We start from the raw sequence: 25,542 nt of genomic DNA, 5'->3' as shown, positions 1-25,542 counted from the left end.
TTAGTTAGTTAAGACAGTGACATCCTAGAGAAAAGAAGGCAGAGCTGCTTTATGTATGAATGTCTTTTGCTCTATATTTCAATGAGTGTTCGGTGCTCCATTCCTCTAAGGTGTTTCTGCCAAACAATTTAAGCTTGACAGGTGTGTTTCTATAGATAATACACAGAATGCAATAGAAAACACTCTTCATAGCAGGGAAACATTTCTCCTTGCATAGGAACCCAGTTACCATAACATCATGGACAATTGCAATACAGAAACTAAATAAAATGTTTTATTATTATATAAACATAAATAGAACACTTTTTCAATTCTAGAAGCATCAAATTTTAAGTAAAGATGAAAAAGCCTCCAAATGTGACATTGGATTATGTATATCACTGCAGTTATAGTGTTCTTGCCTCAAGTTATCTCACTCTCTGTATGTTAGGAATTAATGGACTAATTACACTCATGTTTTGAAATTACAGGGTTGGTTAGGTTGGTCATTTACGAATACAATCACAGTATGAATACAGACACTGGGGCTCAAACAGCAATTCTTTGTATTGCTATTCATTTCATGTTGGCAGAGTGTAGGAGTAATAGCTGTCCATGTTGTATTGGGCTGTGTAAGAGAGGAGTGTACTGTTATGTCGCCCTCTCACCTCATACTCCTGTTTAAAGCCGTAGCCCTCGGCAGTCTTCATCTGGTTGATGTGCTGGAGAAGGTCAGCCACTCGGACAGCGGGGTGGAGCTGCCCTGTGTGGTAGGGGGAGCCTTTGCGTCCACACTGGTGCCTCGGGGAGCCTCCCAGCAGGCTGCTGGCCTCGTTCACTGAACTACGAGCGTCACCTGAACAAGACACGGACACATTTTCAATTTCAGCACAACTCCAGATGAAATAGTCATGTACAAGACAGGTATAAAACATTAGTTTTGTAACACGTTTGGTTTGGGATGACAGACACTGGTGTTACCATCACATAATGGCACTCTGCATGCTGATACTGACACATACAGTACAGTATATGTAACACGTGTGTCAATTCAATAAGGTTTGTCAGGGTAAATACGTCCTCGTAATAGTTCTTATGTAGACGTGACAGCAGCTATGGCGGGGGTGATGTGTGTAGCAGACCAAGATCTGCACCAACTTTATAGAGTAAACACATCCGTCGCTCCCTCTCTGTGAGACTGACAAGGAGATCAAGATGAAAAGTACTTACAAGCATCACAGATCATTTATTTCAAATGAGGGAAATATGTTATGTTCACTTGTGCAATTCTCCCTTGTTTCTTTGCAATCTTGTGAGAGATTTTTTGTGTATCAGCTGCAGGCAGTGCAGGTAGTACCAAACAGCATTTTTCACACAGGATGATAACTATCTTTCAGAATACTTCACACATTTATGGAGTGAATGAGTGGCGGCCAACAAGATTACAAAGTGAGGGATGAAGTATGTCAAGTTTGAAATTGCATTGTGTTGTTGTGGTAAGCTGATAGGTTTGTGTAAACTGTTGTTTATGTGTCTTTTGTCTTACTGCGTGTGCCGCAGGTGTGAGCATCCATGAAGGAAAGGGCCATTCTTTCATCCTCCTGTAAGGTGCTCTGGTCTGTGAAACTGCGCTCCATGGAGCCCATATGGCTCTTCTCCTGCCGGTAGGTAATGGGTGTCTTATTCATGTTCACTGGTTTCCTATGCAATACAGGAGAGATTGTAATAAACAGAGAGAGAGAGAGAGAGAGAGAGAGGAGAGAGAAAGAGAAAAGGGAAATGTTAGGTTTAGTAAGAAATATTATAGAAGTAAAGATTGTGAGAACAAAAAATAAAAAAAGGTGAAAAAGTGAGGAAAAGGACATCGACTGCCTTAATGTTTTTCCCTCTACAGCTTATGATTGACAGCCAGAGCACAAGCATGTATAGGATGAATCACAAAACCATGGGAGAGCAAAGAGGTGGAGTCACTTACGGATAGTAAGAGTAGTAGTCCCTTCTGGCAAGAATGCGGGAGAAGAAAAAAAAATTCAAGATAAAGAAGAGATGTAAAATGAAAGCAATGTCAGCTGAGGCCAGAATGCATTGATTTCAGTGAAAATGAGATCCATCTTCTCGTGAGCTCGGCTGTGCGGGCGGCCATATGACACATGCAAATGTACCAAGCGGGTGCTGACAGACCAGCAGACCACAGAGTGGCAGAGAAATGTGTGTTTTTTCCTTCTATCGAATACGTATTACACTTCAAAGACTAGACCACGTGGCTTCCTGTCACAGCAGATTTAGCAATCAATTCTCTTAGTGCAAACTTCAAGGTGGCTTAGCAGAGGAACCCGGGCTAATGTGCGGAGTAGTGGTGACTTTCAGAATCAACATTATTTAATATTAGCCTGGACGCTGTGTCAGCCATTTAATAATGATTGCTGGAGCCCCGAGTAACTTACTATTTGGAATGGCAGGATCTTTAGAATTTAATTTATCTCGTTTGAGTAAGGTTATTTAAGACTTAAACTCGACTGGTTTACAGCTGTTGCTACATTAAAGCAGAGCCTGAGGTGTAGATGATCTACTATGGACCTGTGAGATCATTGGCTAATAATCTCTAAAAGCACACCTTTTCCCTACCAATTACCATCTCATTTAAGGGTCAGGCCTCTGCTTGGTGAGAGTAATTAAGTGGCTAATTGAATTGCTTCCACCATTAATTAGATGCTTCACACTCATATAGGCTCTGCAAACGAGAGCTGTTTGGTCCCCCTGTGCACCATAAGGGAATGAAAACAAAGAAGCTCTGGCTGTTGGTCCACAATCTTTCCTAAACAAACATGACCTTTTCGAAGATTCAGCAAGTATAAAAACTGATTACTGAACTGTTCCAAAACAAAACATGAAAGGTAAAACAATGTGGCGGATGTGGTGAGATTATGCATAAATTGGCATGCTATGTACTCAACAATTATCAGCAGACATTTACCCCTTCTTAATGATGATGATCACGGCACCCAGCAGAAGGATGAGGACCACCAGACCTCCGGCGCATACCCCGAGAATGAGACCCATCTCCTCAGAGTGTTGGGACACCTCCAGAGCCTTGCGGTGATCCTTGCAAGCCGCTAGAAGCAGAAACACAGATGCACATTAAATTAGGCACAATGCAAATACAGAACATGAAGGAATGAGGCTGAAGGTGCCAATAAATGATTCACAGGAAAGTCTGAAGCAAAGAGTGTGAAAAATGTAAATGTAAGAATGGGAAGATTGGAAATTCACAGCTTTGAAGAACTTATCATTCATGAACACAAAACTCAAAACTCACATGACACTAAAAACGTTCGCACTGCTTATCTTGTCTATTGTGAAAATATCCACTGAATTATAATGTTCTTCTTAAAGCCAAAGCTACATTTCAATAACAGTGGTCTTTTCAAATAGCTGGTGAGGAGGAAAGAGAGAGACACACAAATAAAGAAGTGATGCCTTAAGAAATGCAGACAGGGATTGTCCATGTTGTCCAACCCCACACACCTGCAATCATCAGATGTACATAATGACAATTTATGCTTTGACAAGCAAAATGATTGGCCAGCAGAAAAAAAAGTTTGGTTGTCTGAAAGGTTTTCAAGCAGCTACTTAGGCTGTTCAGGATTCACACGGATGTTTACAGAAACGGAACGGAGATGGGAAAATAAAGTGATTACTACAAATTGGCGTAGAAGAAGAAACTATTAGATGTTACCGGAAAGTAATTTGCTAAGATCCATTAGTCATGAACAAAGAAGGCTTGCAGCACATTGTTCTTCAATCTATAGTCTATATGAGTTGTTCAAACTGACACCTTGTGATATTACAATTGTGCATTTCTGTGCTATGATACATACACCAAACCTTTAAGTCCCTTTTCTATTCAATACTGAATTAAACTTAATTTATCCCAGTCACAAGTCATCCATACAGCCCTACACTATAATCTCAAGGTGCCCCTGTGTCTGTTGGCCACTAGAAAGGTTGTTATCATAATAGCGGGTTATTCATTTCTCTGGCATAAAGCTTTGTACTTATGTAAATGGTGCTGAGCAGTGGGCCTTTCTTTGTCTTGTATTAGGGGCCCACTGATCTAGTTTTTCTTGTGCATGTCAGCCTGTCCTCCAGGCCTTGACAGCCCCGAAACTAGCTCCTCTCAGTGTATTGGAAAAGCACAACCTATCTGGAGAGCGGTAGAAGAAGTCAGAGCAGGCCTGGGGATAGAACTCTATCTTGCAGCCTGCTGGGGAAGAATCAGATCTGGGGCAGGGAAAATGAAAACAGAGCCATGTTTTAGCCTGACTATCTGCAGCCCCCCGGCTGATTTCATTTTCACTTTCCGGGTGCTTTAGAATCCTATACCAAAGATGAAAGTAGCACAATATTTCATTATTTTGCAGGATTTTTTATTCAATGGTGGGTGTTTGGCATATCTGAATGGAGAAAAATTAGTCATTGGATGATATTTGAAAAGAACTGTTCCTTCTAAAAACCGCTCAGAAAGTGGCCTTTTGAATTGCTTGCTCTATGTAACATGTTGTTCCAAAAATGTGACATTTCTCTGTGTGCTGTGCAGTGTATAGACACCACATCTGACAGGTATATTTTACATTGCAGTAGTGGTAGGAGACAGTTTAGTCAGACTGAATCAAAGATTACTTTTTGTATTTTCTATTCACACACAGGGACACGCTATCATCCGAAGATGCCTTTCTTTCTGTGAGCTACTGTAACTGAAGATAACATGGATTTCAGCCTGTCTCAAGGTGCTCCCTTCAAAAAACACCTGCAAACTCAGCACTTGCTGTTTATTTTATGCTGTGACTTCATCTAAAATTACACGTACAAGTGAAATACAGGGGTGCAATATATTGGCTAGAAATGTAGATGAGGAGGTGAAAAATCTATTTCAGTTTTCTGACATTTTAGACAGATAAGGCGGTTTTGCCACATTTAGCCTCAAAATTTCTATTAAGCCAAACACGAGCATGAAATAGATTTCCACATGAATCCATGCACCTGCCACCTGCCCGATGGTGGAAATTGGCACTTAGAGGAGGAATGGAAGTCTATTGTTGTGTTGAGCCTGCCAGAGGATCCTTAATTAAACTGTCACCTGGAAGTTGAAATGTAATCTCCAGCTTTGTTATCCAAGCCAGAATCATTTGCCTCCACTTTGCTTGTGATGGGCTGCTTGATAATAACGGCTTAGGACCCGCTGATGCAGAGGCTATGTTAATGGTAGAGGGATCATAGAGATCACAAACAGCAACTAAAAAAACCTCTGACCTGTCGCACCTTGAAATTGGAAATCACCCTGAGCATTTTTTCCCTGTCAATTTGCCCTTTCCGGCTCTATTTTTACAGTTACATCATCATGTTTGAGGGTGATGTAATGCTGTTAATCTTTTAAATGATTACTTCCCATTGTGCACTTTTCTTTCTCTTCCCCTCAGGTCTCTCTATTTTCATGTTATTGTTCATATCTTACTTATTTATTATTTTAACTGTTATAGCTCCATTGTGCATTTCTTTGTTCCTTCCATTGCTTCGTGTCAAAGAAAAGAGGCAAGCACACTGAAAAGCCCATCGGTGTGAGAAAGCATAATTAATCAATGCCCAGCCGGGTGTCTGTGTGGGGCAGATGGAGTGAGACACTGAGCTGAAATGGCTGGCCTTGCCTTTTGGCTTTATGCTTGAGGAGAGCCTCATCTCTTTCATTTTTCACTCACAAAAAGAGGCCTTCACCAAAAAAAGACAGCCGCCAAGACAATTTACTTGGAAGGCTCTGCTTACTGTTGCAGTGCTATGATAACTATAAATACATGACTTTTATTCACCATGATCCGACAGTGTACTACAGCAAGAAGGGCTCTCCTGCCACCAGGACTTAGAGTCAATTTCCCTGCCCTTTTCATGTCCCTTTGAATCCAAAAGCTGAGGTATAGAAGGGAGGGGGGCATGACTTTCTCATACTGATAGGCCAAGATAGCTCCATCTGGAAGTTTTGATCTGGAGGACCCTTCTGGACCTTGTTGATGTCAAAGCCCTCAGATGCAGCCGTCTAGTAGGCTGCTGATGAGAACAAAGAGACTGCCTTTGATACAGTGTGTCCCAGTGTCTGCCTCCAAACAAACAGGATGAAAGCCTGACCTCTAATCCCTCCCTGCTTGTTGCCCTTTTCTCAGAGGCCCACTGCTAAACAACCAGGACCAGTCAGAGAAAATATGTCCAGATCCCCACCTTTGTACTTGAGAGAGAGGTGAATGAAGATGCAGTATTGACTAAACTAAACAACACTGTTAAAATCAAACTCCTAATTTCTCATCTTACAACAATGAGAGAGTAGACCACATCAAATAGCAATTGATGTGGTCTACGATGCAGGGAAATTCATTCAAGGGCACTGTGTTTGTGGGAGGAGAAATATTCATGTTGAATTACCTTTGCGAGCTATGCGGATGCAGTTTATTCTGGATTCCTGAAAGAGAAAGAAAGACATCAGAGGGTAGGGCGTCGCTTTGCATTTTGCATAAAAGAGATGTGATAAAAGAAAAGAAGATGACGTGAAATACTGAGCTGAGACACAGACGTATATATCACATTGAAAATATGACCACAGCAGATAAAAACACACTCAGAATGAACATTAAAGCCTGATGTTACACAGTAAACAAATGAGGACCACATCTGGAACCACAGTGTTGTCTCCCACTTCTGCTGTTTCTACCCTAACTAAATATTCAAATGACTAAACATGAGTGGGTTGCACTATGCTCTCTCTCTCTCTCAAAAAAAGCATAATTTACTTTATGACAGAGATGAAGATAAACTATACAGGAAAAAATAACTTGAACAAAATGGAAAAATCACCGCAGACTTAAGAGTCCTACTGATGATGACATGAGATTACAAAGTGTTTCAAATCCTAGTTGTGGTGAAGTGTTTGAGAAGGAGATCAGATATTCTTGCTGAAGGAGAAAATATGAGAGTTGAAAGGGAGAGAGCATAATTAGGAGGAGGGATTCAGACCAGTGCACCACTATGAAAAGGAATTAATTTTATTCAAATTTCACTGATGACATCTCAGTATTATGAAAAGGACCTTTGTCAAACAGCACTAATGAGATCCAAGAATGTAATCCAATTCCATCCTGCCACAACTTGGAGTACATGCATTATGAAATTAAGATTTACAGATGCTAATTCAGGCATTATGGGGCAATTATGCAAATGTGCACATTCGGAAATGAGCAAAGAGCACTTTCCTCAAGTTCCTGTTAAATAGCTTTTTTTAATTGAAAATCCATTTCCCACTGACAGACACTTAAACAAGTTCTTAACATGATGGTTTGATCTGAAAATACAGACCCAAGTTGGAGCACAAACAAACAGACAGGATCATGGAAGTCAGGATTCATGGAAAAATGCTAAATGCTATTTGTTGGCCTCTTATATTTATACAAATGTCAGTACATCAACTATTCTTTCTAAATGTTTTGTTTCTCTCCAGGTCCCAATTTATTTTTAGGCTAAGAAAGTACATTTACTCAAGTCAAATTTTGAGTGTAAGGCACCGACATACATATGTATTTTGTATAACCCTAACCCTAACATTAGCATGCTACCATGCTAACTATAGTAATGCTAACATGCTATGCGGGTATAATCTACCCCATGCTGACCATTATTCTAGCATGCCAACATATTATAATTAGACATTTGGTCATAGACCAAAGTATTGGCCAAATTAAAAATTAAACCCGATGAAAGTTTAGGCATCAACCGATCAAGCTGAAGTAAAAAGGCTTGAAACCAAATTTTCAAATCCTGGTTGAAATATGTTTCTTTTTTATCTAGATTTTAAAGCTGCATGAAAGCATTTTGAAAGTGGGTGCAAAGCAGGACTTCAAGTCAAGAAGTATTATTGCTACTTCATGACTTTAAATTTCTCTATTATTATATATTCTGAACCTCAATACAGCTAAATTATACAGCTATTATATATTCTGAAGCTTAATACAGCTAAATTATACAGCTATTATATATTCTGAAGCTTAATACAAAATAAATATGTGCTATGTAACAATATAGGGGAGACATGTCTACCTGAGAAGATAATAAAATCGCTTTCCCTCTGTGTGTGTCGTTATATGAATTTCCTGTGCTTTGCCGGCCGCACGTGCCTTATAGTGCATGTGAGTGTTCCCCACTGGCTAGGTCATGGCTGCTGCTCTGCGCTGCTCTCATACAGCTGATAATGCCGTCCCGACCAAATGCGTCTTTGCAAAATGTACCTGCCGCTCTCCTGTTCCCCCTCGGGTAATCACTGTTGGCTCTGTCAGCGCTGTTGTTTGCACTGTTACTGCTGTTAGCACCATTATCTGCAAGCCCTCGGCTCAGCGGTCGCATGTTGAGAGCTGAGGAGGCAATAGATCTGCTCTGAATTTCTTAATGAGCCTTTTTTTTTTATCAGTTCTGTGCAGTATATTATAATTTATCTCAATTGCTCCTGATTACCTGATCGTTGAAATCAATAATAATTTTCATACAAGCTTTATATTACATTTTTACTGTATGTGACTAAAAGCTTTTGAGGAGACTGACTCAATTATAGGAAACATTATCCATCAAAAAAAAGCTGATTCATCTGAACCTGCCTCTTGATTGGAGACGGAATTTGAAAGCTTGCATTCAATCTTTACTAGCTTTGGCAAATTAAGACAGAGCACATTTTGACTTATATTTACTGTCATGGTAATAGAGAGATATGCTGTCGTGATGGATAGACGCAAATTTCCGTAACATGCACATTTGAATCATTGTGTGCCGGCTCAGCAGAAGAGTTGACAGGCCAGCTCCAGATTGTGGGACACACACCACACGTCTGGCCGTGCTGTGCCAGTCACGCTAGAGGGGCTGGTGGTTCCTGGCAGCTCTAAATACAAATCACAAACGCCAACATGCAACGCGAGGCTCAACGGCACAAACTCAAGGTTTTACAGTGTGTGTGCTTGTGCGTGTGAAGTTGGGAGATGTAAGTGTAGATGTTATAAATGGCTATGTGCTACAGTGTATCCGCAGTATTTCAAGTACCTCTTTAAATGAATCCATCAAAGCAATTAGAGAGGCTTGACAGTCACTCTCCAGATAATTAGCATGGGTAAATGCCAAATATTATGGGCCCCATATACTGTTCAAAATATCCCCACTGCTGTCCCAGTTGTAGCGAATTAGAGGCAATGTTATTTCACACAAACACATTCCAGAAGAAAACGTAAACAGACCACACAGACTTTGATTTAATGGACTACATAATTAAATGATAAAATACATAGGCTGACAATTTATATTTTGATAAGGTGTCCAGGGTGCAAATACCTTAAATGACTGCCAAATATGACAACCTTATCGTCCCTTCCATATGCAGAAACCCTTATCTGCAATTGTTTTATCCAAGTAAATATGTGACAGGTTTTAATGTCAGCTACCCTTTCACTTCAAGAGCAGTTAACAGGTTTGTTTTTTCCTCCATCCACAATGAGTGGGCATAAGTTAATTATGTTTCCCTCTTCTGAATAAAATTCAAAAACTACTATAAAAATACCCCACAGTACATAAATATGCTAAATGCATTCATGCTCCCGTACAAAATCACATTTAGAATGCTAAAACTCTCTTTTTTGGCCTACATTTTTGTGACAGAGTGAGCACGTTGTTAAAATGTAAAAAGGCCTGAAATACACACAGAGGATAAGATGGAATACAAAACACACAAAGGAAGACACAAAACACATTAAGCAATTGCAGCATTCCAGTCTACAGGCTGCACGAGTAAAACCTTAACATCTGCTTTGTGATTTTAATAGACTCTCTCATTAACACTTGTAAATAATTCCGTATTGTAAATAATATCATTACCGGCAAAAAGAGGCATCAGCGTCTTACTTTATCATTTTGTTGGTCTGTTAGTTTAATTGCTGTTATGTTATGCTCTTTTATGTTATCTTGATTTTTGTAATTAGCAAGTTTTTCATGTGTCAGTTCATGTTGTCAGAGCAGTGCTGCGATATGTCCTCTACGCCCTGCTGTTGATTGTTTATATTCCTAGCAACTAGCAGCCCCTAAGCAGTGCTGAAGTGATTGAATTGAGCTGAATCCCAACCTTTTAGCTAACATCCCAAGTAAATAAAAACATAACAAATACTTTGCATTGACAGAGGTGTGATGTGTGAAACACTGACCCTACAATAAAGCAGAATCTTTTATTATCTTTTAAATTTTGTAATTTCTTGACTAAAACATTTTGTGCAGCCATGAAAATGATGTTCCTTCCGTCTCAGCACACTGTTGTTCCTTCAAGAAGAATTGTTTCAGTACTGTAGCACCAACACAGGACTGATGCCCAGTTTTCGACTGTGACTGTTACTGTATTTTCAGGCAAAGGCAGCAGTGTTTGAAAGAGTGGGGACAGTGTTGGCTGTGTGATTTGGCACTGTGTTTCCACTCATTGTGGGTCATGGATGCTGGCCTCCTGCCAGGCAAAACAAAACCTAATCCCATCCGCCAGTAAAGCCAGGCCTCCCCTATCTAATCCCATGCTTAGTAGCCTAGTTGTGTGAAGTGCTCACACTGCACAACCTCCGTGTATTTGTCCACTGGGTTGGAAAAAGATCCTACTGGTGTCCATGGGACTTTAACCACTGAGAGGACTCGAAAAGTCGCACAGACCAGTAACCCAGTTTGCACGTATCTATTCCCAGATGATGATCACACAAGGCTTCATTACCTATGGCAACAGCTCTCAACTCAGTCTGTGAAGATTCAAGCAGCAGCTTTCTACCTCTGATCATCTGCACCTGTGCCCAATTATCTTTAAGTAATTGCCTCACCCAGGTAGCAACTCTTCCTGTAATGGAATTTGGAAAGGTAATGTGGCTTCCTCTGGGTATGACTGGAGACGGGGGGGCTTTGTGTGCACAAGAGTGGTGTATGGGAATGAAACAACAAACAACACAACTGTGTAAAATAACATACTGCTTCTCAACTAAGAAGGTCTACCACCAGAATTGAAAATAAATTCTGTTATTTGGACACAGACCTTAAAATGTAAAAGCTTTAAGCCAGGTTTACCTTGGTTTAAAAATACTCAACTGATTAGGTACATAAAGAAATGGACGAGTAGATAAGGACATTAATGAAAGGGCCATTGAACGAAGGACATGAGGCAACAACAAAAGGACAAACAAAGAAAGGAATAGGACAGAATAGGAAAAGCACTGAAAAGGAAAGCACAGTGAAGTGAAGTACGTGGTTGACTCTGATTACATCCAGCTAATAACAGCTTTGCTAGCTGAAAGTAATTGCAAGTGTTTCCCTGTTACACCGCCAGCTCAAAATGTTTTCATCCAGCAACCCCATTCATGGCACAAATACTCTTTCAAGGGTTGTGAGCCCAGACAATGCCAACTGTCCTACAAACACAACCATAGCTATAGTACATACAGATACTCATTAACAACACTCATTATTATTCAGAACACTTATGTCTACATGGAGTGCTGCCAGATGTTCAACAGTCACTCACCCCTCTGAAGTTGCTCATAGCCTGGAAGTAGACAAGGTAGCTCTTGCGTGGGTCCAAAGGGCTGTTCCAGTAGCCGTTGTAAGTGTGATTGTCGCCCACAGTGAAGGGACTGGCCTCTGGGAGGCTGCTGGGTGGCAGCTCGGCTGTGTAGTAGTGTGGTGTGCCCCGGGCCTGTGCCTCACCGTGGGACATGGGCAAAGGGAAACAGTCTTGAAGCCCCAACTCTCTCTTTACTTTCTTCACGGTCTCCTCTTCAACCACCACCTGGTATGTACTGGATATAGAGTGGATGTGCACCTTAAATAAGCCATGTTTAGCATAAAAAGAAGATCTAATATGTACATTTGAGATGGTTTTCTCACCTGACAGGTGCCCCTCTGCCTTGGGCGGGGCGCAACAGGACAGTAATGGTGCTCTCTGTCTCGCTCAGGGGGGACGGCATGTCTCCGTAATCAAACGTCGGAGCTGAGGACACAGGAATGCAAATATTGGTTTATCCAGCGTTTTGTTAGGTCACCTTAATCCATTTTTAACATACTACGTCTCTGCTTCCTCATAAACATGTTCACCCCTTAATATCTTGTAAAACCGACAGACCTCTTAGAGCCATCTCGCTCTAAGTGCTAATATACCCAATACCCTTACCCTCATATGGAGTCCACTGTCTGAATTTCCCTTCTAGTTGTCTTGGATACAAGACCAATTAAGCCTTATGTGTGTGACGCTAAATTGTCCGGGTTTCTCATTTGAAAGGTTTTGGCCAAAGCTGTGCTCCTCCCTGGAGATGTGGCGGCACATTTCTCTTTAATATCAGGAGTCAATTAGCGAGGGGAAGGAGAGCAAACTATTCATGAGGAATCAATGATTATACAATTAAAGAATCGTTTGCTCATACCGCAGCAGAGAAGCGCTGACATAAATTAACGTAAGGCATTTAGGGAAACTCAATGTGCATTTGTTGACAATAAAGGTCTATTGAGGTTTGCAGAACTAAAAGAGAGTTTGATGCCTGCTGCCAGATAGAGTCTGTTTGAAGGATGGTTGTGTATCAGCCACAGTGGTGCACACATCTTCATGTGTATGTGCGAATGAGGAAATGTGTGTGGTTGTATACTCTGCGGTGGGTATTGCTTGAAGATGCTGACAGTAGTAGCTGTTGAAAGGTGTTCAGTGTTTGCTAGCTGTCAGTGCAGATTTGAGAGACACTCAGTGTAAGTGAATGTTCTGCACCGTGGGCCAGTGGAGGAGGTTGAGGATGATCTGCAAAGACTTTTGGACTCTTTCTGCAGTCTGGCTTTGTGCCGGCATTCTGTCTGACCTACAGCCAGTAAGCAGTGATTGTACACTAAATCTATAATTAAACTAACCAGGCCCCGCTATAAAGAGATGGGGCAGAAGGAGTGAATAAATGTGTGAGCGTGAAATAGTGGGAGTGGCTGTGCTGTGCGTTCCTAAGGGGTGTAATCTCATCCCTTAACAAGCACAAATGCATCATTAAGGGAAAATAGAAACACCAATGCTGGTTTTCTATCACCAGTAATAAGCTCTGAGACTCTCGGAAGTGACACTCTGGTCCTGAGAATGTACTGCATCTTTCTTTATACATAGCACACAGCAGTGTCCCCTCTGTGGTGTTTCTCTGCTTCCTACGAGTTAATTTATGTCTTCGGGACTGTGAGATGACAGTGTGTCTGTAGTTTGGTGAGGCAATGGAAAATAGCTCCTGCACTCTGGGAGCAGTAGTTTTGCCTCTGCGAGAGAAGAAAGATGCGGAGGTCAAAAGAGAGTAAAACTTGGATCCTAATTATAGCACGCAGTCGGTGAAGTCTACCTGCATGGTGCGTGAGTGATAGGCGGTGATGGCACGGACGCTATACGGACAGGCTGCCTGTTTCCATTTCTGTTTAACAATCCTACGGCAGCATTTTACACTCCCTCGCCCTCAGTGAGTGGTGCTAATACCTGAGATGTTAGTGGTGATTTCTGTGAGAGCGGTCTGCCCAAAGCCCTTGACTGTGCGGGCTCGAACTGAGATGAGGTAAGTTGTCCCCGGGTGGAGGTTGGAGAACATGTGGTAGGTCTCATTCTTCAATTTGGACACAGTTCTTCTCGGCCCCGGGACGTTGATGCCTGGATCAGACGACTCAATGCTCTGGTAACTTATCTGTTGAAAACAAGATGGTCTCAGGGTAAAATCATAAAACCCAGAGTCACCTTAGCACTGATTTTAAGCTTAATTATAGTAGCTGCTAACAAATTACAAGTGATAGATTCATACTGATCTGCAGAGGTCATTAACTCAAACAGCTCTGTCGTAAAAAGTAATTTGACTGTTTGATTGATATAGTTCACTTCACTCAGAAATTAATTTGCTTCTCTAAATCAATGTGCTAATTGCTCGTGTACCCTTATAGTTTTGAATGAATACTGTAGGACTTGATTGGCATTTGCACTGTTACGTCAAAGTCATACAAGCAACCTGGAGGTTTTCATAAAGTATTGTGAGTGTAAAATGATTTTCTATAATAATGCATTATAAAGGCCATGGACCGAGGATGCCACCCAGTAAAAGGTGAATTCAAGTGTTTGAGTCAAAAGCGGTTGGTGTTTATGAGTTTAATTAACTGTTCAATTAACACTCAAGAATTTTCTGTTCATGAGTGTCATGAGAATATTTTATAATGTTTTTCCTCAAGAGGTGATTTGCCTTGCCTCCACATTACTCTCATGAGAATTTCCACTTATACTCTGTGAAATAGTGGAGAGCTAAGTGAGATGACCTTACTGCAATCAGACAAGGATGAACATATTAGGATATACAGTACATGAGGGCCTGGACAGATCCACACATGAACACACAGTCACCGCTCAAATGCATGTAGTACACACCCGTGCACGCACGCACGCACGCACGCACACACACACACACACACACACACACACACACACACACAAACTGAAGATGCCGCTCAAGCCAAACCAAAGGCTTTGCTGATTATCATAGGAGAGCTTAATGCCTGCTCATGCCTCTTTAGTGTGGAGATAGAATTAGGAGCCATCCAGTGACTAAACAAAGACAGACCTCGGTGCTTCCTCTACAAAGGCACCAATAAAAGATGCCTGACAGTGCACAGAGTATTGAGCAGGGCTTGCAGAACAGCATGGCAGCCAGATTGGTCAACGGTTTAATCTGAGAGAAATGAAGATGATTTCTTTTTTTTGGCTCTGTATAAAGCGCTCTACATTAGCTCAGAGAGTTCAACACACTCAGAGTCTGAGCATTCTCCACTTTATATGTCAAACCACAAATCCTATTTAATTATATCCTTGAGGCGACGTTGCAAGTGAGGCCAAGGAGAGAAGGCTTGAGGATAGGTAAGTAGGCCCACTGATGGCTCACCGCAGACAGAGGGTAGACAGAAAATCCAAAAACATTATCAGGCTAAACATAAGGCCTGAAACAGGGCTCTGTTTTAATGGCACAAAACCAGTATTAAGTTAAGGGGCTTGGCCATGAGCACCAGGTCACAGAGCGAGAGAGCAAATCCGACTATCGCAGCTATTCTTCGCTCATACGGGCAAAGCACAACATGCACTAAATGGCTGGTTGAGGAAGAATACACAGTGGAGCAGAGTGGTTTGGTTATTAAGCACATAAGTACATATGTACTGTGCCAATTGTAGTTGAAGAAAATGGCTCACCAAATAGAGAGGAAAGTACTTTTGCACTGAGCACAGAAATACCAAAGGAAAAGGCACATATCAGTTAAAGGAGCATTCTAGAGTTGTATAATGTTGCTGGAGATTAAAAAAAGAATGTTAATTGATGTGCAGTTTGAGTATTAAAATGTAGATTAACATTAATTTGAATTGAAAGATAGATGTTTGAACTTCTAAAATATAGTGTTCGCCAAACCTTTAATAAAAACGCTATAGCGGTTCCAAAACCAAACACACAAGAGCAAAAGTTTAAGGAATGGATTAAAAAGTGTGTTTATCTGCTCTAACTGAAAATGCAACGCCAATGCTAATGCATGTCTGGCAAACCTTACCTAACTTACCAACTGTTAAGAACACGGTCCTGGATGACACTACTGTATATCAGAGTACGTTAGCAGCTCTGTACTGCGCGTTATTGGATTAGAGGAAATTCAACAGTCCAGTACAGTTAAACCCAGACAAACTGCCTATCAAAGGTAGCGTTAGTGCTTAGTCCTCATTCTAAATGCCTTCCCTTTAGTAAAGTTAAAAGTGAAAAATACTGTTTAAATAAAAGTGAAGCATAAATCTAAACATCTGTCTTGCTCGTCAAAGTAAGTCAACCAAACTAAAAATAAAGCTAACCATGCTAAAAATCTTTAAAGTGACAAGAGAGAAAAAATAATTAGAGTGTCTCTCTGAGCTCACCTCATATTGGGTAATAAGTCCATTGGGCTCAACAGGCTCCTCCCACTTCAGGAAGACCATGTCATCCAGCGGGGTAAAGGTGAGCGACTCTGGCGCTATGCCTCCGGGAACTATAAGAAATTGACAGAACAAACATTTGTCGGGGAAATGGAAGTGCTAATCCCACAGTGAGCTTCTCCTGTCAATATCACAGAAGTGAATGTCACAGTGGCTCAAAACAATGCACCACATGAGACACTCAGACAGCGACAGAGCAGCAGGCACAGAACATCAGATAAGGACACACAGTTCATTTATGAACTGCATCAATTATGTAACCGCAACACAGACAAGAGAAATAAACTCTTAGAAGGATACTTTAATTTTATATCAGTCTTCTGTTGAAATATATTGATGAATATGTCAGACACTTGCTGGTACACTTGTTTCTAAATGGCAGTGAGAGGACTGTCAATGGAAGAAAATTCAATGTTAGACACTGTGAACAGTTTTGGTTGCAGCCCCAGTCCCCAGGGTCTGTGTGAGCGCTGAACAGAGAAAGACTATTATGTGTGATTCAGGCCTGAGGTTAAAGCAAGAGCCAAACAGCTGAGTCAACTGTTATTCTTTGAATTGAGTTAGTCTGGAGGAGATAGTTGCTTATTAAGGCTTTTGGAAGAAGCGTTCATAATTGACATGTACTGTATGTATAAATACATATATTAAAACGCTTCAGGAAAAAAATATCAGTCTATTGCTCTCTAATTTTCTCTTGATCTTTTTCTATCATTCCCCAAACTGTATAGATCTCTTACTGAAAATCTTGTTTGTTTTGATTTTTTTCCACGGCAGAATTGATTTCTCCCTCAGCTGCCATGCAGACGATGTGCTGAGGCACAAGGGAATAATAGGAGATAAGAAATAAGCACAAAATCCTATCTGAGGGATGCCAGAGACTCAGATTTAATGTTTTCTCTGTTATGTTATTTTCGTCTAAAAATGAAATGGATCTTTTGTAATGCTGATTCAGCCTCAGTCAGATCTTCACCTTCTCTTTATTGTGTTTAGTGAATACATAGGAGCTGGTGTTAATGTTTTGAAATACGTAGCAAATTTACCACATATGAAACAAAACTGTATTAATGATCAATATCAATGAGAGGCTGAATTAGAGAAAAGGCCTCTTTTTATTCTATGTCGCCTCTTGAAAGTAGGATCGATTGCAATATGTTGTTGGACTGCATTAGTTTGAGCTTGGTGTGCCTAACACACTAGTAACTTAGTGTATATTAATGTTAAAGTTAATCAATTCTCCCAAAATCTTTACCATTTTGTAATGACCCTTTTCATTTTCTTGTTTTCCTGGCCTTTGCTTCTGTACTATCTTTTCTGTAACCTCCTCCAGAGACTTACTGTCCTCCTCGGTCTGGAATGTGACCTCTCTGCCCTCCTTCTTTCCCTCAGGGTTTGCCAGTGACAGACGGACATAGATGCCATGGTAGGGTGGCAGATCACGCAGTGTAAAGCGTGAAGCGTTGTGTTCCACTGCCAGGCATTCGCGCACGGTGGTATTGTGGCCTCCGCCGCCTCCCGCCGTGGTGTAGCGGTAGCACAGGGACACTGAGTAGGTGTGGCAGCGTGTCAGGTTGAACGCCAAATTCTCCCACTGCAGGGACAACTGCCTGGGCTGGATATCTATGGCTGCGAGGCCCCGCAATGCACGCATAGGCTCTGGGAGGGAGGAAAAATTGAAGAAGAAATAAAGAAAATTGAGTAATAAAGAAAGTAGACAAACAAAAAAAGCAATGACATTAAGGAAGTCCTGAGGGCACAATACTGAATTATAGAAAATTAAACCACAGGTAACTTCTTTTTATTGTGAAATATGTCATTTCCAAGCATACCCAGCATATGACATTGTAACTGATCCCAGGACTACCTTAGCAGAGTTTCACTTGTTTCCCTCCTAGATGCCGCCATATTGCCCCGCCACAACATGGAGGTTGACAGTTTGCTGCCAGCACAACACACCCACATCCCCCATGGCAGAGCAGGAACTTGTGCCAATTGTGCTAATTAATTGGACAGGCTGTGGGTTGCTGTCGCACTCCCACCAGTCCCCGCCTCCGTGTCGCTGAGCAAATTGACTATCCAGTAGTTGTACTTCTTTGCCCTTAGGATTAATCCACACACCAAAAAAATGCCAGCGCTTTACAAGGGCACTCACTTCCGCTGGTCACTTTTACTTCTGGGTCATTGTGATGGCCAGTTGTATTTTTAGACGGCACCAAGTTAATTCTGGTCACTGCCGGGTTAACCCTGACTTTCTCTGACTAAAAGAACGAAAGCTCTGTCTTTGATATCCCCCTTAAAATGTAATGGCTAGCTGAAAGATAAAGAGGGCCTCTATACACTTAAGCACAGACCAGCCAGTGTTCAGGAGGATATCCGAAAACTGAAGAGAGGCTAAGTTAAGCCAAGGACATCCTCGGTATCAATGGAGGCATTTATCAGTGGCCATTATTAACACAGTCAATTCCTTTTTGTCAAGCAATATGCTACATAATGCATTGTATTGCTTTATTCTTTTAATAGGGCATGTTGAGTAATGGGCCAGGGAGGCAGGGAATGACAGCAGAGATATGGGGTACAGGGAGAGATCATTGGAGTTTGAGGTTACTGGCCAAGGTCTTCATTCCTGTACTGACTCGCACACTCAGTGGGATTCTCACTGCGGCACAGATTAGTGCAGGGAACTTAAACAAGGCAGCAAATGCATCACTTCGCAGGGGAAAATGCACTAAAACAAGAATTATCTAAGAAAATGGATTTGAAAGTAGCTGTGCAAGGACACATAGATGTGCACACATTCGTTGTGTAAAATAATGAATATGCCATATCTCTCTATCTTATTTTTTTATATCCCTTTCACCTTCCATTTCTCTCCATTTATTTTACATGCATACATGTTCAAACACACAAACATTTGCATGCTACTGTAACATCAGATACAACAGCTCTATACCGAGGGTTCTTGCGCACGTATTATTGCCTATGGTAGAGCAATTATTTTAAAGGGAAAATTTATGACACTTAGAATTTATACTCAAGGTTTCTGCAGTCACCAGCTTTCTCTTTTAATTTGCCGTCTGGCATCTCATACTAGACGGAAATATGACCAGAGCATTGAACAGAACTTCATCCAGACTAATGTGACGGCAGATAAATGGGTTGGCAAAGTAATCGCAAAGTAGTACACCGCAGCCAGCAAGAAATGTTAATGTTCCATTGTTCAGTGTGACTAAGGATTGTCTTAATGGTGCAATTGATAGTCTGCACAGTCTGAGAGCTAAATAAAGGGAGGCATTTAACTGCTGAGTTGATGAAAGCGCCGCCAAAGAGGCCACAGTGTGCCCATTGTGGCTTTTCTCAAAGTGGACATTTGTGCCAGCCCCTTCCCTTTGCTTCGCCCTATTTGTGTGTATGCCACGGGCACCCACTCTCTGGCACCCTGTGGCGCGTAAACTGCAGCCGTCCCAACATGGCCAGAAGCCCAGAGCACCATGTTGATCCTTGGAGATTGGAAGTCAGAGTAGATGTGACAGGTTCTGGTTTATTATCTCCCCTAAAACTGTGAGCTGGGACAGCAGCAGGACAGAGCAGAGTTGCCTTAGATTGCATGCATCGGTGGAGGGTATCGGCACTGACTGTGTCAGACGGGGGAAAACAAATTGATACAGACATGCACGCCTTTACCCATGTGCAAGCAAAAACACAAGCACACATAAATCCACGCACCCCCAGATGTAAGCATACAGGGAATACTTGCTCAGAATGGAAGACATGATGGATGACATGCCAAGAAAGGCAAAGCATTTGTGTTCCTAATGTGTCTAATTTTATTCAGGGTCTCGTGTTGGCTCCCTCTAACAGACCAAGAGCATCATGGGCCGGGGCTTTCCAGAAGGTTCAGCGACCCAGCAGCAGGTGGAGTCCATTAATGTAGTTTGGGGACCACCTGCAGTACAAATGACGCCTCTCCTCTGTGATTTACTTGAGGGGTTTCAAGCTGTGCTAATGCACCATGCTGATAATCACAGCAATGGCTCATCAAGCACACCTGGATGGCCATCGGAGCCAGGCAGAGACCATGTTCACATTCACGGTCATTAGTTTTACAGCAGCCGTACGAGGACAGTTCGACTCCGCAAGGATGTGTATGTGTACGCCGGCTAGCCAGCATGTTTGGGAAGGAGGGAAATATTCAGCATGACCATAGAAGAGTGAGATTAGTCACGGTGGCGAGACACAGTTCCTGGAGAGGAAATTCACTTCCCTCCTAAATACAGAGAAGGTTCCAAATTTCCCTTCTGTTCGCTGGATAATTACCACCTCCCTGAAATCACCGCAGCACCCCCACCATCTATTTTCTCCTCCTCAAATCTAATCAGGCCAACAGCAAGGTTGGACCATTAGGATTCAGCGGTGGAATGTAGGGGTCAGTAGGGAAAGCGGAGACCAGATGGTTTCGAGGCCGACCGGGGTGGGGGGGGGGGGGGTCTCTGTTGTCTCCAAGCAGGTGAGGTACACCAGGTGGAGGAGGTTCACAGTGTTCCAGCTTACTGTAAAGTGTATGACACATCGATACGCCCAGGTAAGGGCTGTGAACAGTGAAGGATAAACTACCAGACAGAACGATTAGCAAAATTAATTTCACCTATACTTCCTCTGCATTGAACTAGTGCTGCATCTAAATGCCCTGTTTAACAGCTCAGCAAACACAGCAGTATTACTTATCCCACACATGGTTGAACAAGCTAATGTCACAGTGGTTGAAATGTGAATACATCATTAAAGGCTGAGTTTAGTGACTTTCACATACACCGATACCAGCATCTGTGAAAGCAATTTCCGCACGCCGTGAATATCCTCTTGCTTCACCTCTCGCACACTCACTCTCCTCATTTTTACCGTTTCACTCTCTCACTTTGAAAAACTATCTCTCTCCCACACACATACTCCCACACCGCAGCCTTCCCTCCACTCTTACTACTCTTTCTATTGACTTTTTCCACTTTTTTTTTTATTGTGAATTTTCCGTGTCTCTTGGGTTGGGGCGGGGCTAGCAGCAATTGGGGAGGGAGGGCTGTGAGCTCACTCATGGCGCCCTGATGAATGGGGGGTGTCTTTAGCTGTTGAGAGAGGAGAGTAGCTTTAATATGTCATTGGAGAGCGGGCCAGGGAGCCTCTACTGAAGCAGTGTAGAGAGATATGTGAGGGATGGTGTGTGGCAGGAAGAGACCGTTGGGCATAGAAAAGAGCGATGACCATGGAACACTCAAATCCATGGACTGCCTCTGGGTAACACAAAGCTCTTCATTTTGTGTGCCTGTGAGCGCCGAGCACACATTGCAGATGCAGGCAGCGGTAATGACTGTGTGCATCTTCATCAACACAGTACTCTTTGTGCTATATATGTGTACATTTTAAAGTAAGCATGGGAGTGGCTTGCTGGTATCCCACTCATCTCCCTGGGTGTTCTGTGTCTGCACACTGAGAGATGACAGAGGTGCACAGATGAGAGGAGGGAGTACAAAATGTTGAAACAAAAACCCTGATGGGAGGAAATCCTTCACCTGAGTGATAGATATATTATAATCTGCATCTGGAATGTTGCTGTTTCTTTAGTTTAAGAGGAAGCTGGAAGCAAGATAACAGAGCTGAAATAATTAGTCTATTTTGTAATTAGTTAATTTGCAGGAGAATTATAGGAACTGAGTTTCTGTCATTTTTCAAGAGAAAGTGGCAAACCAACCTGGTTCCAGGTTGTCAGAGGATTTGTTGCATGTCTTTTTCATATATGACAGTAAACTAAATATCCTCTGATTTTGGACTTTTGCTTGCATGAAACAAGAAAATTGACGCTACGTTGGGCTTTTGGAATTTATAATTTTCAATACTTTCTGACATTTATAGACTAATTAATTAATATAAAACATTACTTGCAAATTAATTAATAAAATCCTTAGTTTAGGCCCTACAGACCTATAATGAATATTTGAAGTTGTTCAGATGGTATATTGTCCAAAGTCATGTGTCCCTCATTGTTTATTTTAAAACCATTTACAGTTCGTATCTGTGTTTACTGTGGTTGATATGTATCCACCACCGTCACCCACAAATTCTTGTCCATTTATTTCTTGTCCATTTATTGTACATTCCAAAAATGTCTGTCCTCTTCAGTAGATACCAAAGAAGCCTGCTTTCAGCTAGTCACTATAGTCAGCCAGCTGTTATCTTTTAAATAACACTCAAACCAATATTGCAATGCTGGCAGCAAAAAAAGTCTTCCTCTCAGTCTCCTCAGCTCCAGGGTTCAGAGAAGACCACTGATAGCAAATGCGTCTTTTCTTAAGAGATAAGCATATGCAGAGACCAAGTCACAACTTGTCTTTCAGCTCCTCTCTGATTGAATTTTAGCAGATTATCGTGACAGATGCAGCCCCCTAATGTAAGACTCTCTGAAGTTTAGGGTTGTTGCTGTTGGGCATTGGTACTTTGAGCTGTGGATTTTTCATGGAATTAATTAATTAAGTGCAAAGAAGACATAGTTATCTGTATTATTTTAATCTAGATTAAATATATAAACCTGTGCAATTTAGAAAATCACAGAGCAGCCTCCTGGTACAGGTTGCATTGAAGACCCTGTTGCCCCATGCTTGTGGTTTCTACCAAACAGCCAGGTGTTCAGCACACCAAGTTCACTCTAGGGGACTGCAGCACCTTAACAGTGCACACTGTAATTCCCCTAAGCACTAAACATTGCATAATGGGTCCTTTCAGAGGATTGTCTCTGCCCAATAAAAAAATAAAAAATCTCATATTTAGCAAGATAAACACAAAACCCCAAATGGGAATAGAGTGAATAGCTTTTCTCCGCAAACATGAAAACATATTTTCAGATTCAGACACAGCTAATAATATCTGCCATAGAAGGGATGTAAGTGTTAAAGTAAATAATACTCCATAATTCATCTTAAAACAAATATAATGTGTTACAATAATAAAAGCTGGGTGGTGCTTTTTCAGCTTACAAGGCAGCAGCAGAAGCAACTGACCAGCGAACAGCAGTTTGCAGTAGAAATAGTACTGACAAGAGTCTGAGGGGTCACAAGAGGATTAGAGGGATAAGAAGGAAAGCAAAATCATGTTTATTTCTTTCAAATGTTTCTTTTTTCTCGTGAAATAAAATATTTTCACTTCAAAAATCCTTGAACACAAGCCAATAGGTTGGGAATCACTGCATTGGGGTGGCCACACCCTGTCCAGTAGCACAGTGTGTTACAAGCTCACCTGCACACTTGGTCCTGCTCACAAGAGGCGGTCCAGGTGGGCCAGTTCCTCCCTCTCCGGGCCGAGTCAGCAGCACGCTGATGTGGTATTCTGTGTCTGGATCCAGGTGCCACAGCTTATAGGTGACCATGTTGACTCCGTGCACCTCTGACCACGGAGACTGGCTGGCGCGGTACTCAATCTCCTTCCTGATAATGGGGCCATCTCCCAGGATAGAGTTGGTGTTGAGCTGGATGATTAGGTAAGTGGAGCCGGCACGCAGCAGCTGGGGTGGTGCAATGGGGGAAGGAGGTACTGTTGGAGGAAATGAAAAGCAGTTTTCTTCGTTTTCCTGTTCAAACACAAGTTTATATTGTTAAAAGGCATTTTCTGGTGGGCCCATAGCCCTGCTCACAGCCTAGGGAGGTAAAGTTGTGGTATTCCTTTTATTGATCAGATGTATGCAAACAGATTGCCCACTGAACCTTAAATGAGTCCCCAGAGACTGCAGGATGTAAGCAGGTCAAACGGAGTGCAAATAGCAGATTAGTCATACCTATTAACAAAGCATTCAGAGCCTCGTATACATTTTTAGCAAAGTAGTGAGTGAAAAAACAGCTGTGCATGCAGTGCATTGAATGTGCATGATATTTGTAGCTGAAGGATTAAGTGGTGTATATCTTTTTCTCTGACTGAGTGTTCAGTCCTCAGAGCTGGTAACCACGATGAAAGAGGAGACTCTGCAACACTGTCGGAAAAGATATCCAAACCAAGGATTAATTCCAGAGCCCACCGGTCAAATGTCCCTTACTGGCAGATCCAAGCCACTGAACAATTACACGGGCAACAGTGTGAGGGAGGGAAGGGAATGCAAAAGAAATGAGGACAAAGCATGAGAAAAGATCAGAGTTAGATCTGTGGCTGTGACTAATCCTTCATCCTGCAGAGGCGCCTCTGTCTTTTATGGCGCTCGTCTCTGTGAGCTTTCAACATTACTAGCCCTTCACCTCTTTCCCCAGCTGCTTCCATTTGCCTTGACTTAGCCTGCAGCAGCTCATCTTTGGGCAGTAAATGACTGCATCCATAATGAAAGGCCAAATTTAGGCCTAAGGCCAGTGGGGCCAAATTTTAAATAACTCACTCATTTCTTTTGTAAGTTCACAGGCTTTTTCTTTTTCTCTGCACTTTATTTTTTCTCAGTAAATTGTTAGTTGTCCTTTTCATTGTTCCCCTCTCCATACAGAGCTATAGAGTGCTGCAGGGTGACATGTTTTTGATGGCCAACCAAGAAGTTAGCATTGCATCAGTTCCTTCAACAAAAAGCCAATGGAATTCTCTATTGGATTATTGCAGTAAATAAGCTCTGTTGCAAACACAAGTTAAGGATATTCATATTTTGTCAACATGATGACGTTTTGTAGTGGGGTATCGACTCACACATGTCATGGCGTAGCACAAAATGTTAAAATCTCTTAAACTTGTGTTAACCACAGACCTTATTTCAGGCATCTAACCAAAAAACAATTATAAGAACACACTGACTTCCAGAGGAGGTAACTGGAAGTGCTAAAATGTTAACTCATTTCCAGGTTTTAGGACTCATTCCTGCAGCACTATATTCTCAAACTAAACATTGCTCTCGGTTAATTAAGGATTTCTATGCGAGGGGACTCTTGCTTTAAGTGGGGGTAAATCCCTGAAAACACATCTTCAAATGTGCTCAGGATTAGACTGTTATATGGAGCCAAAACAAAAGCCACAGTCATACAGTTCCTCAAGGAGAAATGTGAAAATGCTTTATTAATTATGTAGGCACGTAGCTGTCCTCTATGGAGCAATAAGAGGGCTTCATCATGATTCTTGCATTCAATCTACAAAGTTTATATTAGTGGTTCCAACTCATTAAGGGAATGATTAGGCACTTCTTAGCGAGCAGTAGGTGGAAAGGGATTCATGAAAGTCTCATTAAGTACTTGGTCTCAGCTCCTGTGAAAGAGATTATAGGGTCACAGGCAGTCGACTTGAGCATGACTTACAGCCGGCCATCACACATACTCTTGGTGCAGAATGAGCTTTGTCATAAATAACATCTTTGTCCTGATTAAAAACTTGAGTTACTGCCTCGCCGTCGTATGATTCCGTCAACTAGTCGAGTTGTAGTTTACATCCATGTCTGTCAAACTCATATAATATAAGTGATGAAGGCTTTGAATGAATTTAATTAAAAGTATTAAGTG

General features: G+C 41.8%; 1 protein-coding gene across 1 annotated transcript in view; it reads right to left on the bottom strand.

The window, feature by feature from the left end:
• The window catches only part of ptprub (protein tyrosine phosphatase receptor type Ub), a 147,625-nt gene that overhangs the window by 25,746 nt on the left and 96,337 nt on the right, over nucleotides 1–25,542 (bottom strand). Inside the window, exons 7-16 of the mRNA XM_054622258.1 lie at nucleotides 23,327–23,620; nucleotides 17,387–17,704; nucleotides 15,995–16,104; nucleotides 13,550–13,751; nucleotides 11,950–12,052; nucleotides 11,588–11,861; nucleotides 6,445–6,481; nucleotides 2,954–3,092; nucleotides 1,526–1,680; nucleotides 648–835 (exon numbers count right to left, since the gene is read on the bottom strand). Of these exons, the coding sequence (XP_054478233.1) occupies nucleotides 648–835; nucleotides 1,526–1,680; nucleotides 2,954–3,092; nucleotides 6,445–6,481; nucleotides 11,588–11,861; nucleotides 11,950–12,052; nucleotides 13,550–13,751; nucleotides 15,995–16,104; nucleotides 17,387–17,704; nucleotides 23,327–23,620 (1,820 nt within the window). The remainder of the gene's footprint in view (nucleotides 1–647; nucleotides 836–1,525; nucleotides 1,681–2,953; nucleotides 3,093–6,444; nucleotides 6,482–11,587; nucleotides 11,862–11,949; nucleotides 12,053–13,549; nucleotides 13,752–15,994; nucleotides 16,105–17,386; nucleotides 17,705–23,326; nucleotides 23,621–25,542) is intronic.

Source organism: Anoplopoma fimbria, chromosome 20 (assembly GCF_027596085.1).
Source record: "Anoplopoma fimbria isolate UVic2021 breed Golden Eagle Sablefish chromosome 20, Afim_UVic_2022, whole genome shotgun sequence".
NCBI classification, from domain to species: domain Eukaryota; kingdom Metazoa; phylum Chordata; class Actinopteri; order Perciformes; family Anoplopomatidae; genus Anoplopoma; species Anoplopoma fimbria.
This window is presented reverse-complemented; position numbering and strand designations above follow the sequence as displayed.